The 22099-nt window shown below is 36.2% G+C and overlaps 1 protein-coding gene across 1 annotated transcript in view; it reads right to left on the reverse strand.

The window, feature by feature from the left end:
• Nucleotides 1-2662: 2662 nt before the first annotated feature.
• The window catches only part of PLS1 (plastin 1), a 31125-nt gene continuing 11688 nt past the window's right edge, over nucleotides 2663-22099 (reverse strand). Inside the window, exons 3-16 of the mRNA XM_068406390.1 lie at nucleotides 21578-21707; nucleotides 19768-19900; nucleotides 18781-18862; nucleotides 17322-17487; nucleotides 17084-17226; nucleotides 15527-15622; nucleotides 13803-13998; nucleotides 12079-12099; nucleotides 8751-8829; nucleotides 7489-7603; nucleotides 6608-6741; nucleotides 5562-5685; nucleotides 3277-3401; nucleotides 2663-2798 (exon numbers count right to left, since the gene is read on the reverse strand). Of these exons, the coding sequence (XP_068262491.1) occupies nucleotides 2663-2798; nucleotides 3277-3401; nucleotides 5562-5685; nucleotides 6608-6741; nucleotides 7489-7603; nucleotides 8751-8829; nucleotides 12079-12099; nucleotides 13803-13998; nucleotides 15527-15622; nucleotides 17084-17226; nucleotides 17322-17487; nucleotides 18781-18862; nucleotides 19768-19900; nucleotides 21578-21707 (1680 nt within the window). The remainder of the gene's footprint in view (nucleotides 2799-3276; nucleotides 3402-5561; nucleotides 5686-6607; nucleotides 6742-7488; nucleotides 7604-8750; nucleotides 8830-12078; nucleotides 12100-13802; nucleotides 13999-15526; nucleotides 15623-17083; nucleotides 17227-17321; nucleotides 17488-18780; nucleotides 18863-19767; nucleotides 19901-21577; nucleotides 21708-22099) is intronic.

Consider the following 22099-nt stretch of genomic DNA (forward strand, 5'->3'; position numbering starts at 1 on the left):
GTGCAGGGCGGAGGGCGACCGCTCCCTGCCGCAGTGCGCAGGCTCCAATGGCGGCGTACCCCCTGCGAGGGGCAGCAGGAGGTGGGCGGGGAAGAGGGCCGCTGGGGGCTGTGGCGGCCGGGCGGCCTTCACTCGTATTCCTCCGCTCCCCGCGCCGCCGCGGGTGTACCCCCCCTCCCGACAGCATTGAGGGGGCCCCGCGCCCGTCAGGAGCCCTGAGGCGGAGTTCAGGGGCTTCCTTCAAGGGAGGGCGTTGTCTCGCCCCACGGTAAGGCATTGATAACACACACCAGCATGTAATTGCTGTTTGTCCCTATTTCTGCGTTTTCCCTTAAATCTGTTTTTCTCCCAGCTGCTACCGTCACTGGAGCCTGCTCACCCCAGCATCAGGCTGTACAGGAGGCATTGGCTGCTCAGGCCACTCATTTCCAAATATTTGATAAACTCTCTCTCATTCACTTTCCTCTTCTGGGAATACGTCTAGAAATCCTGTTTTCCCTTTTCATATTAAAATTATGTGCCACTTTATCCTTATAAAAATCTCTTTTTGAAGTTTATGTTAGATGAGGTACCAGACACAAACTAATTTTTTCGTGGATTACTCTAGGTTGATACAGAAGAACTTACCACTTCCTTAGTGTATGTTGGCAGCATGCAGAGGCACAGAACCAGTTCATAGCTGAGCTACAAGGATTAATAGAAGCTGACCATCTGACTCACTGGTTTTTGAATCTCCTTTAGAAAAATATTACTTGGTTAACACTTGCACCCTTTAAAATAAACATTAGTCTGAAAAGACCGTTCTTTTCACATGGTGTTAGCTGTCATTTATCCTTCAACATGTTGCTCTTAGTTACCTTGTATGTCAAACTTTTATGCTGAGAAGCATGAGATGGTTGCTCCTGAAAACCCATTTTTGCTCAAAGCAAGTTTAAAGTAATTCTGGCCATATAATAGTGAGTCACATAATTGTAGCATATTTTTTCCTGAAGGGAACAGAACACTCCAGCAATAGTTTACACAACAGGAACTATTGACCCTTACAGAGTAAGTTGCCAAGTGCCTGGGCAGGTAAATACATGCATTTCTCAACAAGAGATCATTTATTCCTGCAATATAGAGACTAAGTAAGCCTCAATTCAGCTTATCTTGAATGAGGACTTAGACTGATTTGCCTCCAGAATCAGGGCAAAGAACTCAAATTCTGTATGACACTCAGGCATTGTTTGGAACTGGGAATAGAAACCAGTTCCAAACTGGTTAATATTAATAACTGGTTAATATTAACCAAACTGGTTAATATTAATAACTTATTCTTTTCCAGAGAATATAAACCAGTAAACAGAGACAAATGGATCTAAATCCAAGCACTTACTTCTCTCAACTCCCAGTATCCCCCTATATAAAAGAAACTAAATGGATGCATCTTCTTTCTGTTAATATGTTGTGCAAGATATTGAAGATGTAAAGCTTAAGTCCAGCTGTTCCTTCATCATGATTCTCAGATTTTGCCCCACTTAGGACGGTTTTCAGGAGCTGAGAGAGAAAGTAGCAACTTAAAACTTTAAGAATGAAAGATTTTTTTTTTTTTTATTTAGTTTTCTTTCTTTCTAACTGTTTGGCTTCTGGTAACAACTTTTTTAAACATCCAGCTCCAGAATGTTTGGTGAAAATTTACAGCTGCAGAGAAAGGAGTACAAATACTTACTTTAATAAGAAAATAATTATGGACTTCATGTCATCCAGACAATGCACCAGTCTTTCTAGACAAAACCTCTACACACATGATACCACTTTAGGAAAATCAAAGGAGTAATCTGTAAGGAAATGCAATACATTAATGTGAAATCCCAAACTGGACTAGCCATCTCTTTATTGTTTTCTTACACTATTTTATGAAAAATTTTAAAAAAATCAGATGTTTAGTCCAACTGCAAAAGCTAAAGCATATGCAGACCTAATAATGACACAATTACATTTCTGCTTACTATTTGCTGTTTTTTCTTAAGACACAGACCATAAAAGTTCCTGCTCAGTAACAGAACAAAACTACTACATATATGTAAAGATTATTCCCACAAAAAAGTTTCATCAGCTTTATCAATATTCATTAGTTTCCAGACATTATCACAGGCCTTCACTTGCTCTCATTGAAGTCAATGAGAAGATTCTCATTGGCTTCAACAGGAGTTAAGCTCTCACAAGAATAAGGCAAGGATGATAACTTCTGTGCAGTTAGATGTAATATAATAGGACTGGAATGCACCTTGAGACTTGTATGACTACATGTTACACTCACAAAAATCAAACAACGTTTCACAATAGGTCCTGAAATAACTTACGTAAAATGATGCAGATTCTTACAATGCTATGGAAACTAATACAAATGAAGCTTGATTAATACAGTGTGTTTTTTTTTAAAGCAGTACAAATCTGTGATGTTAATTTGGTAATGAACATGTTCTGAAAACAATATTACCCATAAATAAGCAATGTGTTATGAAATTGACTAAATTTTAACTAATATAACACATTATTAAAACATAATTAATGAGTATATTTGAGCATACAAATTTTCTCGTTTTATACTAAGCTTCAGAACTCTAAACTGCGAGGCATTCATCATGCTTAACATGGCAGAAAGTTGTATTACATGTCTTCATTATTTTATTTTGTTCAGTCCTTTTCCCATCAAACATGCAAACACTGTCATCACCATTTTTGGCTTCACTTCAACCAGATCATCCGGGAGAGCATATATACGAGCACCAATTTTTCGAGCCACTGAAATGGCATACCTTGGAAAACAACAGAAAACAAGTACTGTTATTTTCCTTGCATCTACTAGCATGCCAAGATTCACAACAACAGATTTTAATAGCAGGATATGCCTGTTCAGTCAGTATTTACGCTCTACAAGAAAACTGACATTATTGTGCAGAAAGCATGTATTAGCAACTGTACTGGTAGATGTTTTGCTACTGGTTATCAAAACATTTATTTTTTGTCAAAACCAATATGGGTTATGGCAGGCTACTAATAAACCAATTGCAGTGTAGTGGTGGTAGGTCATATCAGCCATGAATTTGAGTTCATATTTTAAATATGCTAGAAAAATAGCTCTAGAATATTGGAATTTATAATATATTCTATTTGAAACAAATCAACTAATATTAATGTAATCTCTGGTAACAAATCAGTAAATCATTCACTACACCATTAATTCATGCATTTCCTGCACTTCAGGAAAATACAAAGCATTCATTTAGAACTTACTTAGCATTATTCAATTTGTCTTGGTAAGAAAGATCTTCTCTCTTGACCATTTCTGGACGAACTGCTTTTGGTGCAATGGCATCTATTAAATCTAGGACAGGTAAACTAGTGCTAATTGATTTGTCCTACAAGAAAAGACTCAAAAGATTAGTATAAAGAATTTGCTTCGATTATTCTGTCTTCACAATGCAAAAAAAACCCCTACAGCACATCTTACCTATCGAGAGATAGCAGGATGTTTTGTTACTTTATTGTGTGAAGGTTTCCCCCGCCCTTTATGAGGTCTAAGATTCTTTTCCACAACCAAAATGGTATGGTTCACACTCAGTGTTAGTATTATTATAACATAAATGGTTTAAATTTATTTAATGAAAGAAACTCCCCCCCTTCCCCAAGAAGGAAGGGAACTTTCAAATAAGTCCAAGCACCAGACGTTCAAAACAACAAAGAGGTATTTACATTGCCCAACTACTTTTATTTTTCTTCTTTTCTTGTAATGGAACTATTTTCTGCAGTAGTTTATGGCTCACTCCCTAATTTTTTCAACTCAGATGGTATTCTGAGCTATTACGAGCAGTCTGTGTTTTGTATTTAATACAGGCACGTGTGTTTTCTTCTATTCTTAAAACAGCAAGTGCTATTTCTGCAATTATTTCTTCCCAACTGCTAGGGCAGATAAGCAGCTGATGATACTAAACCAACAGTCAGCATCCAGTGCCAGCAAGGCTGGCTCTGTTCCTGGAGGGGCTCAGCACATGAGATGGCTGCCTTTGCCATCAGTTAAGATCTACAATTTCAAATTCAGTGATGTCCCATACAGCCACCACATTAATTACACATTTAAAAATAGTAATATAAATCTGCTTGAAGACATTGAATGCATGGAGTATCTCCCCAAGACCATAAGCCAAAAACCACACCTTTGTCTTTTTTATTATTTGAACTAATAGCAATCCAATAGAACTTTGCTTTCATAGGCCACAATAAATATCAGGGACCTCTGCTTTCTCTGCTACACAATCTGCTTGCTGCAGTAACCCCAAAATACAGACAAAAAAATCAAATTGTTAAAGCATATATACACGTGAATGTTGTCAAAAATCAGTAGCAAAAAGGTATACTGAACAGTGTCACTTTACGTCAGTAGCTCCTTATCTTTATCGGTCTACCGTCAGTTGAATTACCTTAAAAACACAACCAATGCCCCCAAAAACCATAGGCATACCAAAAGCAAGATGTTGGGACAGATTCTCCTCGTACTTTCAACTTATTTATACCACTATTAGTACAATTTATGTAAAATTAAGAGAGGCAGCAATCCCTTTTGAGAAGATGAAGGCCTAAGTTACCTTCTAGCGTAAAAATTAAATATTTTGTACTATAAATTTATTTGATACTATCTTTTGCCTAATGTTTACCTAAGTCAATTTAATAACACAGTGAGCTCTCAAATATTTAACCTGAGGAATTAACAGAAATGTTCTTATGTCCCTGTTGTGAACCACAGACATAACTGTTTCAGAGTATACAATGAACCTGTATAAGAATGTTATATTTGCATGCAAGTGCAATTATTAATCTACCATTTCTAAAGAATAGATTCACACAGCATGACTTCTGTGTGAATGTGCAAGTCACACACATATGACTTCTTTTGTGTTTAACACTTTAAAAAATGTGAAAAGAAAGCTTCCTTTATCAGTTTGTTCATATTTGCTAAGTAGGAAAAGCTCCTGCTTTGTACGGGTCTGCTGCACATCAGCAGTGTCAGTGAGACAAAAGATGTTGCTGGTTAACTTGGGCTCCCTTTCCTGGCTCTGTCACACACGAGTACATCTTTTTGACCAGCTGTTATTAAAAAATGGTGATTCCTCACCCCCCTAAATTGTTCCAACAATTTGGAACAGTTCCAAAATTGTTCTTCATGTTTGTGCAAGCATGAGAGTGCCTATATCCAAAAATCTGGAAGATACATATGACATCCCATGCCCAAACATTGGTAACTTCAGACAAAAGCCCCTTTGAGAGTTTAGACTTTTTTTTTTTTTGGAACAGGGAGGTGGTTTTGTTTTGAATGTTACAGCAGCAATTATAATTTCTTTTTATTTCTTATTAATAGACTTGTAAAATACTTTTGAAGATTCACAGACTGTCAGAAATATCTCCTTAAACAATTAGGCTAGCTGATGGGAGAGCCACTGTTAAGGCCAAATTGTTACAGATCAGGTTAAAAATACCAGATCTGATTATATGTGGAAAGAAGAAAAGTAAATTAATTTGATTACCTTGAAACTCGTAATTGAAGTTTTCTTATTTGCATTTGCAAGTGTCTGATTCACCCACTTAATAATAATGTCATCATTTACTTTTTCCCCCTCTCCAAGGTCTGATAGTACATTCAAAGTATACCTTTAATAAAGAAAATAAAAGTCTGAGTTAAAATGAGTAGAACTTAACTCTGCTAACAGTACAAAGCTACAAGCAAAAGCAAAGTACTACTTCAGCACAGTAACAATGCCAAATACTCATCTTCATAAGGTAGCCTTATCTTATAAACTTATAAATTTAGTACTTTAGATCACTTTTTCTGTTGTTGCAAGAATAAAATAACATCCCAAAACTCATAATATTCACTGTTTCTCTTCTGCATATATCCGTTTTACTCAGCACATCCTAACTAATTTTACTTTATAAGGTTAAATGGCTCCCTAGCATCCAAGTCACCTTGAAAACTGAATCACGACAGTGAGAAACAAAAAAATGTTTTGGGGTAGGTGTAAGAAAATTAACGTGTGGGAAATACTCTCCATTGAAAACAATTTATATTTTTTTTTGCCTGCTCAGTGCACTAGCAAGAGTGATTTTATGATAGTTACGTTACTATAGCTGTGATGGCCTAAAATTTTCTTCCCACTTTAACTTCTATAGCATGCATCACCTCTTCCTATTTATCTTTCTTTTTTGATTTCACAAATATTTAAATCACTCTCTACTTACATAAAGATACATGGAATCAACACGAAGTTGTGCTCTTTTTACTTGCTGCAGGATTTTAATCACAGTTTTTAAGTATATAAAGTTTTAATTGTCTCTATAAATGGATGCGTACACATACACACTACTGTGGTTTCAATCACTACAGTGTGTAAAACTACACAGAATGTATGAAAGTTGATCTTAGAGAAGAGGGATATTTAGAGATGGCTCTCTCAAGTACCTGTAGGATGACCTAAACACTACCTTTAATTTGCCTTGATATACAGAGAGACAATATACACATGTGCACAGATACATATATATACAGATCTATCATATACTGTGCCTAACTTACCTTCTCATCAGCTGCCATACCAAAGCCAAAGTCAGAGTTGGATTACCCTCATTGAGATCATGTCCAGCAATACCAACCAGTGAGAATTTCGCTTTTGTCTTCCCGAGTTCTACTGCATAATTGCAATTCTCAATCTAAAAATTAATGTTGTGTGCAAACAATGAAAACACCTTAATATTTCTATAATACAGACCTATAATCTATGCGTATTTGGAATTACTTTGGCTTACTGTTACCTATGGTGAGGTTTGGAGCTAGAGAAAGATTTTTAGCCTTTCTACACTGTGATTAAAATAACACAGTTTTTACTATAAATGCAAGTATGCAAGATTCCAGTTATAATCTTTTTTCACACTTGAGGAAATCAAGTTCACTTCTACTAAAGTCAATGAATTAATATATACTTACATCAAAACTGAATTTGGAAAAAAAATAAAATATGTTGTTCTTAAACAGTAATTTTTTTTCCTCTACATTTCTGCCTTTATAATCACAAAACTTCATAGATCACAAAACTAACTGAAAGCTTGGATTCTGCAAGTCTTGCACAAATTCTCCTGGCAGCATATAAAACTGCTCTGTGAGGAAACACAATATAAGAGCATCAAGCAACGATAGCTGTGTCAGACCTGAAACATTTGCTTATATACCCTAATTAGACCCTAGGTTAAATATTGCCAAAAGGTGCCCACAGTTAGAAACTAAAGTGATATATGCTATAACTGCTATTTATTCCTTGGGATAATATCTATTTCCTTTTTTTTTTTTTTTTTTTTTGCCAGGACTGTCTCAGTAGCATGCAAATCTAGACAACCCAGATTACTACAAACAGCACAACGGGAGTCACTGAAACTGGACTGTATCACAGAGTATCTACCCACCTTTTTCATATTACCACCGAGTAATGGATAAGGAGGTTTGTTGACGTGGTTCCAGTCAACTGGCACACGAGTCATATCATATAATTGGAAGATTATTAAAGCATCAGAGAGGTCACTAAACCAGAGTAAAACAATGGTTTTTAGTACAAAAGCTCATATTCACAATGAAAATGCTAAGTACTCGAGACTTCTCAAAGAGTAATTAAATTGCTGAAAAATTCCAGTCACATAAATAAAAATTTGTGTCGTTCTGTGGAGAAAGTGGTATATATCCTATTGCTCAATTTCTGCGATTATTTACATTGAATTGTATATTTAATTTCATTATTTTCACAAATCTCAGTGAATTAAGCACAGCCACTGGTTTTACCAACTTTAATTAAATAAATGCTTTCATAGGATAGGCATAGATAAAACATCTAGGTAAAGAGTTTTCATTTATCGATCTAGTTTTAATTTCCTCAGAACTTTCCAAAAAGTTAAATACTTATGCTTTATTTGTACCAACAGATGTATTTTGCTAAAGAATAATCAAAACCAATATACTTATCTTGTGAAAAAAGAATATTAGGAAAAGTATTATTTTCCCACTATAAATCGTATTCCTGATAATCCCCTTCAGGTACTTGCTAAATGAAATTCTTCACATTAAGCTACCTACAGATGGTATCACTTTACAGAGGTCAGAAAACAGAAGCAATGAAACCTCACAGCAAGTATACATGCAAGCAGATGTTCCCTGTTGCTCCCTATATCCCGTCTTTTATTGATAGGATTTGAATCAACTGCTGGCACAATGTGAAAGTGATCAGAAGCATCTAAAAAGCATGCTAAAACGCCCTTCATTTTGAGGGAATACCACACTGCATAGATTCAGCAGACATCTATCCTCCCTTACAGTTTAGAATTACATTACTGTTTTAAGAGGTTTGTGGTCATTTCATCTGTCATGAGAGAAAATAAAAATCATGCGTTATAAACCACAGTTATCTCAACTTTTTAAAAAACGTAATTCAAAGTACAAGTGAGTGAGGGGAGCACATCAAAACTTTTTATGTTTGCTAGTATTTCTAGTTCACGAGTAGAATATCTGAGTCAGATACCGCTTAATGCGGTTCTACAGATCCATTTTGAAGTTCCTGTCACACTGTGGAAAACTGGAAATCACTGTTCTAGTAGAAATACGCCTCCCTTTCTTCTTCCCTTCTTTCTTCCCCTGTCACCCAAGGGAAATCAAATTATTGTTTTAAAAAGACCCTTACCTGTATAAATGATTAACATATGGGCTTACACCCAGTGAATTCATCCAGTTTCTGAAAGTCCTTTCTTCCTTACTTTCTCCTACGGTGACAAATATAATTCTACATAAATTATTGGAGAAAACACTTTCATAAGCAATGTTTAAATTATTCTCATACCACCCCCCCACCCCCAATGAGTTAATCCTCTTCCTAACATTAGTCTCTACTAGCCAATAAGTAGAGGCAAATTCAGAGTCCCTCAGTTCTGGGCACAAGGCTAGAGGCACTACAGGGAGTACTATTAGACTACATTTTTCTTTGTAAATTCAATTTGATAAAGTACAGAAATAGACAGTTTGTTGGTTATATTTTAGATAATTAATACATCATGGAGAAAACAGTGATGATTAATAATAATTTCCTAAAACCAGAGTCAGTGGAAATTGCATTCAACAGTATTTTTAAATGTTTGAAATGGCATATTTATTAAAAGTTAGTACTAACACATTTACTGCAATTGCATCAAACTCCAGAAACTACAGCTCCACTTCTCTCCCCACAGAAGTTCCCAGTATTAATTTGTGAACGTCCTCCCCAAAGCAATAGACCTCACCTTTTTAGTTTTTAACAGTGGAGACTTAGCAAGGCAGTATTGTATCAGTTAAATTTGTGAAGCTATTTATACTGCCAAGGAGGCTAGTTATTCTTGCAGATTTAACTAGCAACTCTGCTTATGAGAAATGCAGAAAATTCAGTAGGAAAAAAAAAAGCCCTTCACTTCCCTGACTTAGATTGTTTTTATCTATTGTAATCATGAGTTCCTAAATACTGCTCTTTCTCTATAAAGTTACACTTTGCAGTAATACATTAATTTTCTACATACAAAATGACCTAAATTTCAACAATATATCTGTGGCCAATTGCATGCGAATCAGTGCTGCATGAGCTGTTTTCTCTTACATCAAAGAAGAACATTTAAGGAAATATTTAGCCTGAATACATGAGCTTGGAATAACCTCATCACTTTGTTCCCCTTGGCTGATAATCCACAGTTAAGAAAACAGAAAGGACATTAAGGAGGGAGAAACCCTCCCCAAACAACAGAAGAACAGATTTCTCAGGCCTGAAACACAAAAATCTGAGTAAGATTTTTCCTTGCTTTGTTTCTTCCTTAGAGGGTATGGTACCAAGTTTGTCTAATGAGGTTTATGTAGCATGAAAACTGTCTCATTTAGTACTGCAGTTCTATGTTGACTACAGAACAATTAATGTTTTTGCAAAATTAAGCTACTATATAAACATATGTTTATCATTAGAATAGAAAGAAAACATCTTTAATATTATTTTTCCATGAAATAGACCTATGTCATAACATCGATTTTTAGATAGAGGTTACAATTTTAATCTAGGTCTCTTCCCCTTTTTACACAAAAAGCTCTTTCCAATTATTACGAAATAGATTATATTCATCCTGATATATTTTCTTTTTAAATTACGTCTTTCATATGCAATTCAAACTAGTATTTGTTTCAAGGATTTACTTGTAAAAATTACCAGAGTCACTGATGAATACATGCTGAAACAAAGAAAAGTACTATTCTGCAAGTTTGTCAGGCAGTTAGCTTTGTTTCACATATTTCTTCCCACAACAAAATTTAAAAGACAACAAAGAATCACATTTTATGACAAAGTTATTAAAAACAGTGTTTTTCCATAAAAGAGATAACAATCAAAAGTCAAGCATGATATATAATTTAAGTTTATAACGAGTAACGTAAGAGGTTACAGTGTTTTGAAGCAAGTCCCTTTTCCTTTTCTTCTTTTTTGAAGTTTTTAGGCTTACTGAGCTTTGAGTTAGTTTGCAATACCTAAAATCCTGACTGCAAAGTGCTTTTAGGAACACTTGTCCTTTGCAAAGATAGTAACAAGACTATTTCATGAACTCTTACTAAACAAGGCGTAGCTACAAAACCAGATACTCGGCAACTGCACTCAGACTGAGAATTTTAAAATGCATGCTTAACACTGTCGAAAGAATCCAAAGTAGCCAAGCAGGAGCAAGAACATGCAAGTGGGGCAGCACCCTTTTGGATAGCGAGAGTCCAGGAATTAAGCCCAGCATACTATATTTAATATGCCACTCTAAACAAATCCCTTTATCATGCAACACATAAGCGTTCGTAAGTTTTCCAGAAGGCTGAGAACTGACCGATTTTTTCTCTGTATTCTTTTATTCAAAATATATCTTGTGATCCTATCAGGAGCATATCTGCTGCTGAGTGGTGCAGCAGATAGACAAAATCATTGGAAAACTGGAAAAAGGGGGCAGAGCTACACAAAAGAGAGAGGAGCAAACTTGGTAGTATCCTTCATATGTGTTGTCATCTTTCTTTGAGATCATTATACTATGGAACTGAGTGGGGAGTAGCCATAGGGATGGAGTCAAGAATCCAAAGGGCTCCAAATACCTACGATCTCTCTGAAAGACAACAGAGCTCAAGATGCAATTTGCACCCTAAGTTCAGCTGGCCTGAGTAGGAGTAGTTAACCCTCTCGTGCCTTGGAGGTTGCCAGTGGACTAAGCAACAGCAGCAGAGGAAATCTATGCTGGAGGAAACATGGGTGGACAGAAGTCTCTCCTCTTCTTCCTCCCAAGAACGCAGCTTTCTGTGTGACTTAGATTCCAAACTGCTGCCTTCCCCACAAGTGAGAGGTTCCTCAGAGCAACAGCAACACTCAGTTAAACGTCATGCATTGACTGAGGTCTGGACTCCCCACTCCATCCCCACATAATATCAAATGTTCATTTTGCTATGTCAGTATACCCAAGGGATATGCTCTCTGTATACAAGTGCACATCACCAGACTGGTTAAGCATTGTCAGAGCAGATGCCAATTTATGCACACAGTGTTCGTTGTCTTAAAACAAAGAGAACAGCCACATCATACTCTTTGGGTAGAACAGTCACTGAAAAGATGGAATTTCTGCAGGAAAATGAAGACTTTCAGAAAGCTCTGCTCACCCACACATGCCTAGAGCTTTACACCTTGGTTCGTGGAAAGCCCCTACTGATTAAACCCACAGAAAGAACCATATGGCATTTGACTTACTGCAAGTCCTGCCCCCATTTTATATGCAACATGTTAGAGCTTTGAGGTTGTGTTTTTGTTTTTTTTTTTCCTCTTTTACTTATGACGGCATATTAAAGCAATAGAAAAATTCAAGAACAATGCAAAAATGAACCAGAAAAGGACAGAGATGATTGAAACACTACAGAGAAAAAAAAAAAAAAGAAAAATTGCAGAATAAACACTTTCATGGAGTACAGAAAAGTACTAAATACAGTACCTACATTAGGAGGGGTCAAATCTGGATTTCATGAAGCAAAACAGGAAAGCATTATAAATGATGAGTCAGATTTCAACAGACAATCTATGATGAAACTATAAAGAAATGAACATCTTATATTTTATATCACTACCTCTAGAAAACATCAGTAAAAACACAGGATTTTATGGAATGAAACCAAACAACAGATAATCACATTAACAACATCACCTTGGCTGAAATAACTATTTTGATGGTTTAGATCTACATGACACCACAGGAGTTATTATTTGGGGGCAAAGGAGAGTCATCTACTTGCCTTTGAACAGATAACATTGGCATGATTATCCATCTCTAAAATATATACTATAAAAAGTAAGTTAAATTTGGCCAGTATTTATCATTACAAAATCATAATCTAGCATTAGGGTGATTGTAACTTTTTACAAACCGTTTTAGCTGAGACTTTGATCTCATCTAAATATTTTAGGAAAGCTCAGAAAGTAGTTCAGCTATTTTTTGCCATGCCAACAACAACTCTAAATTTAACCAAGTTTTCAGTATTTTGAATCACACCTGCAACTTCACGTTCAGAACAGAGAAGCTGAACTGAACATATTCCACCTCCACACACCTCCTGTATACATTTCCAAGAGCATACATTTCTAACAGAATTGCAGCAGAGGAAGAGCAGGCCTTTCCTTCAATCGTTTGTCCTAGACAGCAGGGACTGCAGTGACTAGGGATATCACAGCTGAAAAGGGAAGACTATCTCCTGTGATACCTCTACAATAGCTGGCACCCAGCTGAAACTAGAAGAGCAGGAAGCCTGAAACAGAAGTGGTCTGAGGGATACAAGATTTGTGACCTAGGGATGCAGCAGAGCAGATAAATTATGAAAAAAAAAAGAGGAGCAAAGGAAGATGGACTCACCTAGATGGAAAGGAAACCTGATAGGAACAGTAAGAGGAAGGCAGGAGTAGGCAGTGCAGAGGAATGTGTGAACATTGCTGATGATTCTCCCGAGTGCAGCACCCCTGATTCTCACCATTCCTTTGAGATCAGTGAACAACTGAAATACACTGGCAGGAGCCATTTCATTATCCTAGATTAGCTGGTCCACAGAAAGGGTAACAGCCAAAAATTGCTACCAATTATCCCTTTATCTCTAGCATTAGGGATCTGAACTGTACAGTTAAAGTCCAAACTTGCTGATATGCTAGAATCTATATAGGTTGCTGATGCAATAGATTAATATAGGTTGCTGAGACATAAGCCTTTTTTTTTTTTTAATGTTTCCTGTTTAAAAGGCAACAAACTAATACACATACACACACATATATATAAACACTGTATGTGAAAAATACTTTAAAAGACTATTACAGTTGCATAGTATAGCACTGCAAATTAGGGAAAGTTAGAATTTGTGCATCAGCTAAAATATAAACAGTATGGATAGAAGCACAGGAAACTGGAAAGGGAGTAAAAGGACAGTTTTTGCTCCTGCAAATGAATGATAGAAGGTTATTCAGGAATAGCCTTTGGTCAGGCTAACAGAAGTTAACAATATTCACAGTAACAGGGACTTCTACTACAGGATTATATTGAAAGCTAGTGAGAAAGCTCTATATGCTGGTGTTAACACAGGCACCATCACACAGGGATCCTATATTACAACCTAGAAAGAATACTTAAATAGAAATCACTAATATTCTTATCTCCTGTATGCGCACCAAGTTGAGTACCTTCTAATAAATTGAGATCGTAAGATGAACTGTCAGGCTTGTGTAGGGCTGGATATGTGTTAAAGAGATTTGCAACAAAAGCCAAATTGAGTTTAGGGTTGCCTGCAACCACATCAGCTGGAGTTACAAACTGTCTGCAGCCCAATTTATCTGCCTGTTGGAGCATGTATTCAGCCCTCCTCAAGTCATTTTTATCCTAAAAGAAAAAAAAAATTAATTTGTAATGAATACTACTGAATCTTCAGTTTGGCAAATCTCTAAGTGACCCATGCCAGTCTCTCCCTCATTCCCCCAATGCCTGAGCTAGCTCTTACAGCCCATAACAATTCCCCTCTTCCCATCCCTCCTTCCACATTCTTTCAGTCCTTTGCTTCTGTGGCTGCCTGCACAGCATTCCTCATGAATCACAGCAACAGCAGTAGCAGCCAGATGTGTAGTGGTTATATTTCTGTTTCCAGACTGTCGATTGCCGCACTGCATATTCTGCTACATGTGTGATAGGTTCACCATCACTGCTGTAAACTGATATTCTCAAGCACAGTAATTACAGATGACGCCCCAAACACCCAATAAGAAGAGTTTGTATGCTTCAGAATGTGATAATCCACTACCTTGCTTTCCTTTTAGTGTTTTTGCCTCTGAATCATCTTAAGTTGATAACCTATGTGTTATTTTGTTTATTCATCCTTATTATTAATCTACATAGAATAAATCAGTCTTCAAAACCATGTAGCATATACTTTTTGCTTCTGATCTTCACAACACTAAGTTACTATTTATAGGGAAATGAGTTAGTAATTTAATTACTGTTAGAACTGAATAACAGTCAGTAATTCAGCATTGGCACACTCAACCAGAAACTTGCTCTAGAACAAGTTGCTACATGTTGTTGATACTGGTTTATAACCCATTACAGAACATCATCATATGAACTGTAGGAAATTACAGGGAAAAAAATAACTACTATCCTTTCTCACTCCCCAAAAAAACACAAAATGAAAGCAAACAAACAAGACAGAGCTGTCCTCATGAAGGAGTCTGAGAGGACTGAAGCTTGTATGCAAACAATTTTGCAGGTGGGTTTTCATTATCATAATGAATAACAAGATTCTACTTAAGATTCTGATTGATATATAGATATCTATATCTTAGGCAGGCAGTTCAACTTTGTATCAAATGCATTCTCAGAATAATCCTTCCAATGAGCATTATGTAGCAGCTTAGAGAAAAGTGTTTTCAGGTCTACCTAGGCTGGCTTTAGACCCTCTATCCTTTTACAACTTAAAGCTTGGTGGTTGCCACACTTCCCTTTCCTGCTGGTTATTGGAAAGGCTCACATATTATTTCTGAGTGCTATTTCGTTTGAGAAAAGATCACAAGGTTTGTGAAGTCTACTCTTTCTCTTTGTCTGAATTCCAGAAGAGAAGAACTGAAGCAGGATGTTGTAATATTCACATTGGAGGACCCAACTGAAAATAAAAACCAGTTAGACACTACTCCCAAGTAAAACATAGCTCCAAATTTTAGACTGCAGGATGCATTATCCTGTTTCAGCAGCGCCCTGGAACTTTATTCTTAAGCTTCTATGACATTGAGGAATCTGACTGAGCTTTTGTATGTGTTACAAAACAAAAGGGGATTCCCTGTAACCAGGCTGTTGGATACATACATAGAGGTCTCAGATAATTCCAGTCTATTTGTATTATCTATTTCTGGATACTTACATGAAATCCTGAAAAGTCGATTTTAATGGGCAGTTCATCAAGGTCATCTCCTTTGGGTGCAATCTGATTTAACAGATGGTAGTATGCTCTTGAATCCTAAAACAAGCAGTGCAATTTAAAAAAAAAAAGAATGAGCAAGCATGTAGCCTTTCATAGCCATTTACTGCTCTTATAGTCCAATTCAAAAGCCATAGAAGTAAAAAATATGGCACCCTAATTTCAGTGAATATGGATGAGGTCATGCAGCCATTTTATTACAGTATTTCACATAGAATTTATTTAGTCAGATGACAGAGAAAAGGAATGTCTGCTAATTATTCTGGACAGTGTCAGTTAAATTTATTCTGCTGGATGAACTAGACAGCTGTAATTACGATATTTTATGTTATTTTATTCCTTCACTATCCTTTTCAAATAGACTGTTTTATAAAAATTTTTCTTTATTAATCAATGAGGTAATTGCAATTAAAAATGGAGAGCAAAGTGGCTCTTTTAGGATGAATCTATAGTGACAAAAGAAATTATATTTATTTGATGCAGTTTTCAGTATGCTTCTGGGCTTTTTCCCCCCACTAAGAAACTAGGAAAATAAAAGAAAAACCTGCTAGCTTTAGAAGTATTTAATAGTTCTCTTAAATAGCATGTAATATTTTTACCATAGTAGCAGTTTTCATATAAAATCCTAGTTAAAGGTTTGCTTTAATAATAGCCTGCTTGGTGGCATTTGAAAATACATAACTAGCAATTAATGACATGTTTTTCTTCAATGAAAAGAGGTCTTATTCACCTTAGGGAATCTTCTTCCTTAGCTTTTAGTTTTTAAAAGTCAGGTTTTTCTCTCTTCAACTGGACTTACTACAGTACTCTGCATACCTTATGCAGAAGGATTGAAGAATAGAGAAGAATTATGCAGATCTGCCACCTGCCCCAAGGAACCAGCATGCTTTTCAGTTGCCTTATGTCAGTAAATTGGCACACCAGCAAAGCACAGTGATTGAGGGGTGCTGCTCTTTCCTTGGATCAAGAATCAGCAGCTACTCCAGACAGCCCTCTCGGTAACTGTTCATTCCTCAAGAGGTTTCCCATTCCTCTGTAGAATGGTAGGTACAAAGGGCAATCACCATTAGCAAATACGCACCAGGAGGAGATTTAAAGCCATACACTTCTTCCTTAAAACAACAAAGGTACGAAAAGATGGGTTTCTGCAGACCCAGGAGCGGGGAAGGATGGACAGGAAAAAGCTAACTAATAAGGTAGTGCGAATTGTCCTGAGTAACTCTAATAACAATCTTAGAACATTAGAACTTCCCTGAATATGAGCTTGTTGGAAATGTTTGTTTTACACTGTGATGTGATAATACATGGTATGAGCAACTGAATAGGATACGAGAGAGAAAAATAATGCTCTTTCAGTGTTGAAAAATGACGGATGAACCTATAGCTAGAAAAAGCAAGCGACTACTATTTTTCTAAATACTTCTGATCTGGCTCATTTGTTTCTATGCATAGTGTGTTTAAATACCATTATATTCAATTATCAGAGCGATAACTACTTACCTTAATGTCTTGGCTGAAGTTACCGATTTTCTGCCACCCTGCATTGGCCAGATGGTAGTTCACCCAGCGCAGCAAGAGCTCTTCTGGGGAAAGCTTCATTAACTGATCTAGTTCTTCCCCTTCATTTAGCAAGGCAATAAGAGCTAAAAACAAGTTTGAAAGAAAGCTGAAATCATTGCTATTGTGGTCTCAGTTAATTCCAGACTATGGACATTGCCATACCTGGCATTACTCTTACCTTCGTTTCTGGAGATCTCAATATCAGCAAAAAGACCAACTTTAATGATCTGCCACAAGAGTCCTAATACCAAGTGCGGTTTTCCTTCTTGCAGATCTTGTGATCCTATATTGACAACTGTACAGCCAATAGCAGATGCTGAGTTCAGAGCCAGGTTTAGGTTTTCCTATTTGGAATATCATTGTTTAACAAATTTATGAGATTGCAATTCTTAGTAAATTACTCATAATAAATTTTGTAAGTTTCAGAAGTTATAAGAAATAATGCATTAGTTCAGTGCTTCCCAGGGGAAAATGGCACTCTGGAGATTTTTTGGTGAACCACCACATATCTTATCAAAATTTAATGGAAAACATTATTGACAGTGTTTAATATGGACCCACCAGAAAATCACGGACCACCTTCAGCAGCTTGGATTGCCGAGTAATACTCTAATCAAAATATTTTTTGTAACTCATAAGTATCACATACGCAAATTAAACAATAATGCTCAAAATATCAGGGGCTTGATCCTGTGGAAGAATGTGCTCATATGGAATTCTGTCCTGTGCAGGAGGCTACTGACATCACTGTCATCCCATCTTGGATTTTATACAGGCTGACATATTTATTCAAGCAACTATTAAACTGTAATTGAACAGACAGCATAAGAAAATCATCACAATTCAACATCCTGACACTGAAAGTAAAGCTAATGATTGTCACAGATGAAACATTCCAAGAAAAAAATAGCTGGCAGCTCTCGTAAGTATTACTAATTTTTTGTGTCATATTTTAACTATCTACAGAGACAACAAACACATGTAGTATCATCTTTGCTGACACACCTTCTTCAAATAAGTAGAGATTACAAAACCCACTTGGACGATTTAGAACATGGTATATTTTAATGTCACAACCTGAAATGAAAAGCCTGCCAATTAACTGAGGTTTTTAATCAGGATTTTTTTTTCTCATTAGGCTGGTAACTTACGGATCTACTTCTCTCTTCCAGACCTGTTTTCTTATACCCAAACTAAGGTCTTAAAAACTGTTTCTCTCAAGTATTTTCATGACTTCATACACAATTAAAAATACAGTTTATCTTCTGTCCAAGCCACTCTCCACTACTGAAAATTCATCATCCTACTATACAGTATATGGCCATGCAGATACTTTCTGCATTGCTGAAATACAATCTGACCGTTCACTCAGAAGTCTTAGTAAAGCAAAATGAGAATAGCGAAAAGGGAAAGAGCTAAGGAAAGCACGAAAAATGCAAGTTTTCCTGCACTTCATCTAAGAAACAGGAGAATTCAGCAGAGTTTACTAGAAAATAGCTTCATACTTCGACATTTTTTAATACATAGGACTTTTTTTTTTTTTTTTGCTCCACCACGAGAACTCTCATTAAAACAAAGCTATAGAAAAATATTTTACTTTTTCATTTGTGGCAAGTTCCTATCTGTGCAGTACTTACAGAAACAGTGAAAGGAGTCAGTTTCTTCTTATTAATAGCCCTTTCATCAATTGTATCTGGTTGTGAAAAGTTGATCATTTTGCTAAGAAAGAAAAGTCAGAGTTTATTCAAACTTTCATTTCTCAGAAAATGTATTACTTGATTATAAACTCCTAACGCTTTAAAGTAGCTGTAAATATTTCTGGCAAGATAAAAAGACGACCACCTCATCCTCTAAATTTCCCCTTCCTGTTAAGTAATTGCACATTCATCCAGAAACCTCCAGATAATATGTAATTATAAGAAAATTGAGCAATTGGGTTTTATACTTAAGTAACAGAGCATGTCCGTGCTGTGAAAAGTTCTTCAGAAGACTAAAACTGTAAACTAAAGACAGTTAGTGTCTAGTGAAAATATTTCTAATATAACCAATATATTTCTGCACTGCATTTCTACAGTATCTTGCATCTACAAGGATCTCAAAGACTAATTCACATCAATACTAATAAGCTAATCCCTTGTTACCATGGTGTATGAATAAGTACTATTAGTCTACTTTAACTAGAAAGTTACAACAGACTAAAGTTGAGGCCTACTATATGCTCGCTCTTTTGTCACAGAATTAATTCAGATTTCTGTTCCTCCCATCCTATGATTTAGAAACTACATTTAGTAACTTTAAAAAATATTTGAAATAGCAAAGATTTCTAATTATTTCAGCGAACAACTATATGAACTGTGTAATTATCTCCTTTATAAACAGCCTGCATATGTGACATATATAATTACAGATCTGAAGTGGAAACCCACTTCTATAATATATGCAGTCACATAAGAAACTTGCTAAAAATTACATTTCCATGGGCAAACAGATTTTCCCCATTGGTTGAAATATTTAAGAACAGAGTCTTGACATTAAAGCCTATCAGAAGTTTTCCAATTTGTCACTGTGATCAGCATTTAACCTTTGAGATTAATTTCTTTTTTTTCTCACAGCCCTGGACTCACCAAAGAAGAATGCCATCTGCAAGGGATTTAAAAAGACTGGCATCTGATGGGTTCATAGGTAGGAGGTGCTTACAGTCCGGGTCATCTTGTAGAGCTTTATTTATCCAATTAACAAAAGCAACTTTTTCTTCCTCTAAAAAGAAAGACAGCATTAAAATAATCTATTATCATTTCCATGAACACACACTACTAAACATCAGACTTGGGTCAAAGAGGTTCATCTGCAACAAAACCCCTTAGATTCACAGGGGCCGGTTACTAAAAGAATCAGATCAGTGGGAAAGCGTGCAAAAAAATGGCAAGTACAGACTGATCTTTCTCCTACTGCACCCTCTAAACATTTAGTGATTTTCTGAAGGACAACATAAAAATCATAGTGACATAACGGGTCATCATGGCTGACTTGGAATTCAGTTTCTCAGCAATTACAATGAAAAGAGGGAAATTTGTGATGTGAAATACGCAACATCTCAATCTATACACCCTTGGTTTAAAACGCACCATTTCATTCTGCCTTCTACTAAGACTTCAGAGACTGGCAGGATTTTTGAGACTATCACCTGGATTATTGTGCTGTATTTAGCTTTGAGAAACTTAAAGTTTAGTACCTCAGTTTTAAATTCTTTCATATTTAGTGCAGAATTTATTACTATGTATCGAGAAGGCTTATTGTGACAACAGTCAATCAAGTATCAGTATCCAAATTCCCAGACAGTACAGGTGGTATTTACCTCACTTACCTCAAGAAGCATACAAGACAGCTATCTACACCTGACTCATTATGCTTCTTTCATTGTCAGTGGGAAGAAATGTGAAATTTTAGTGCATGCTTCATCTCATCATAAACTAGATGGCTGATGAGGCCAGGTTAGACGAATTGCAGTCTAGTGGGGTCTGTTTCTCTTCACCAAAAATCAAAGGGAGTCTAAACAATTAGCTCTGATGGTGTCCCCACTACAGGCATCCTTCGAGATTCAATATATCCCCTGCTTTGGAGATATACCAAGTGTAGCTAGTGCTATAATGATAATACCTAGAGAAAGGGCATCACCACCTTTAGCTAACTGAAGTGAATCTTCCTCACATATAGAAGCTTAACACGCTTCTGGAACCACAGCAAATCCCAGACTCAAATCAATCAAAAAAGTTGCAATATTGCTTATTGCATTATGATCCTGGAAGGCAGTTAACATTCTGACCAGGAGCTGCAATGCAATTAGGTACAATTACGAACTTAAATGACATGCAGCAGGGGGAGGTAGAAAGAAACAGAGATAAAATATTAAAAGCAACTTCTCAAGTATGACATAGGCTCTGCAAAAATCATATGGGAGTGAACAACTCTGTAATGGCAGAAAACAGCTGAAGAGGCCCTTCCATCCAGAAATTATATGACATGTGGGGTTTTTTTCATTTTACTTAACACTGTGGAAATGAAAATGGGGATTCATTTTTATCTGAATATAGGAATGAGAGTAGATTAGCACGTAATTAGCCAAAAACTTGACTAGCATTACTAGAAGTATGCCAAAGGGGCCATTTATCCCCCCGCCATGCTGTCAGTGTTTGCTTTCATTTTTTGCTCTGGTAAAGGTGCCTAACTTACCTCTGAGTGCAGCACGAAACTAAGAACTGAACAGCCCACATTTTAATAAACTACCACCCACACTTATCTTGTCCATCTCCACATGCTTTCTCTGCATTAATTTGCTTTCAACAGCAACTTTTTCCAGTTTTTTTTTTCCTTTGTCTGTAGTGCAAATTTAAAGAGTTTCCCTCCATGCAAACTTTGGTCTTGTTTATTTCTTACCTGAGTAAGAGTGCTGTGTCCCCTCACTAGATATTGCTGATGTTCCTCCAATTGCTGTAATACCTTGCTTTTTGTTTATTGATTTTCGGAAAGATTTGCTAACATCTTCACTTTTCAATTCCTGAATTATCTGGAATAAGAAAAATAGAGAGCATTTTGTGATTGAGCACACCTTCAAATAACTAACTGATAATTCATGTAAGTATTCTAGAGTCAGTAATTAACCTGACTGCCTTTCTTTGGTACTTACATTGACTTCTGTTCTGAAAAAAGTTTACTGTATAGGTAAAACTAGTTTAAGTCCCTTCATGAAACTTGCATACTGGATATCTAATGCATTATTTCTCACCAAGTACATCAAGTGCTACCTTTATTAAGCCATGCTAGCTAAAAAAGTAGATACGTAACATTCTACACAATTTTTCCACAGATATTTTGGTAAACTGAAGAAAACAACTGAAGATAAACACATTTTCAATGACTATAGCATATTTCTTCCACTTACTTCATCATATGCTTTAG

Source organism: Nyctibius grandis, chromosome 8 (assembly GCF_013368605.1).
Source record: "Nyctibius grandis isolate bNycGra1 chromosome 8, bNycGra1.pri, whole genome shotgun sequence".
Lineage (NCBI taxonomy): Eukaryota > Metazoa > Chordata > Aves > Nyctibiiformes > Nyctibiidae > Nyctibius > Nyctibius grandis.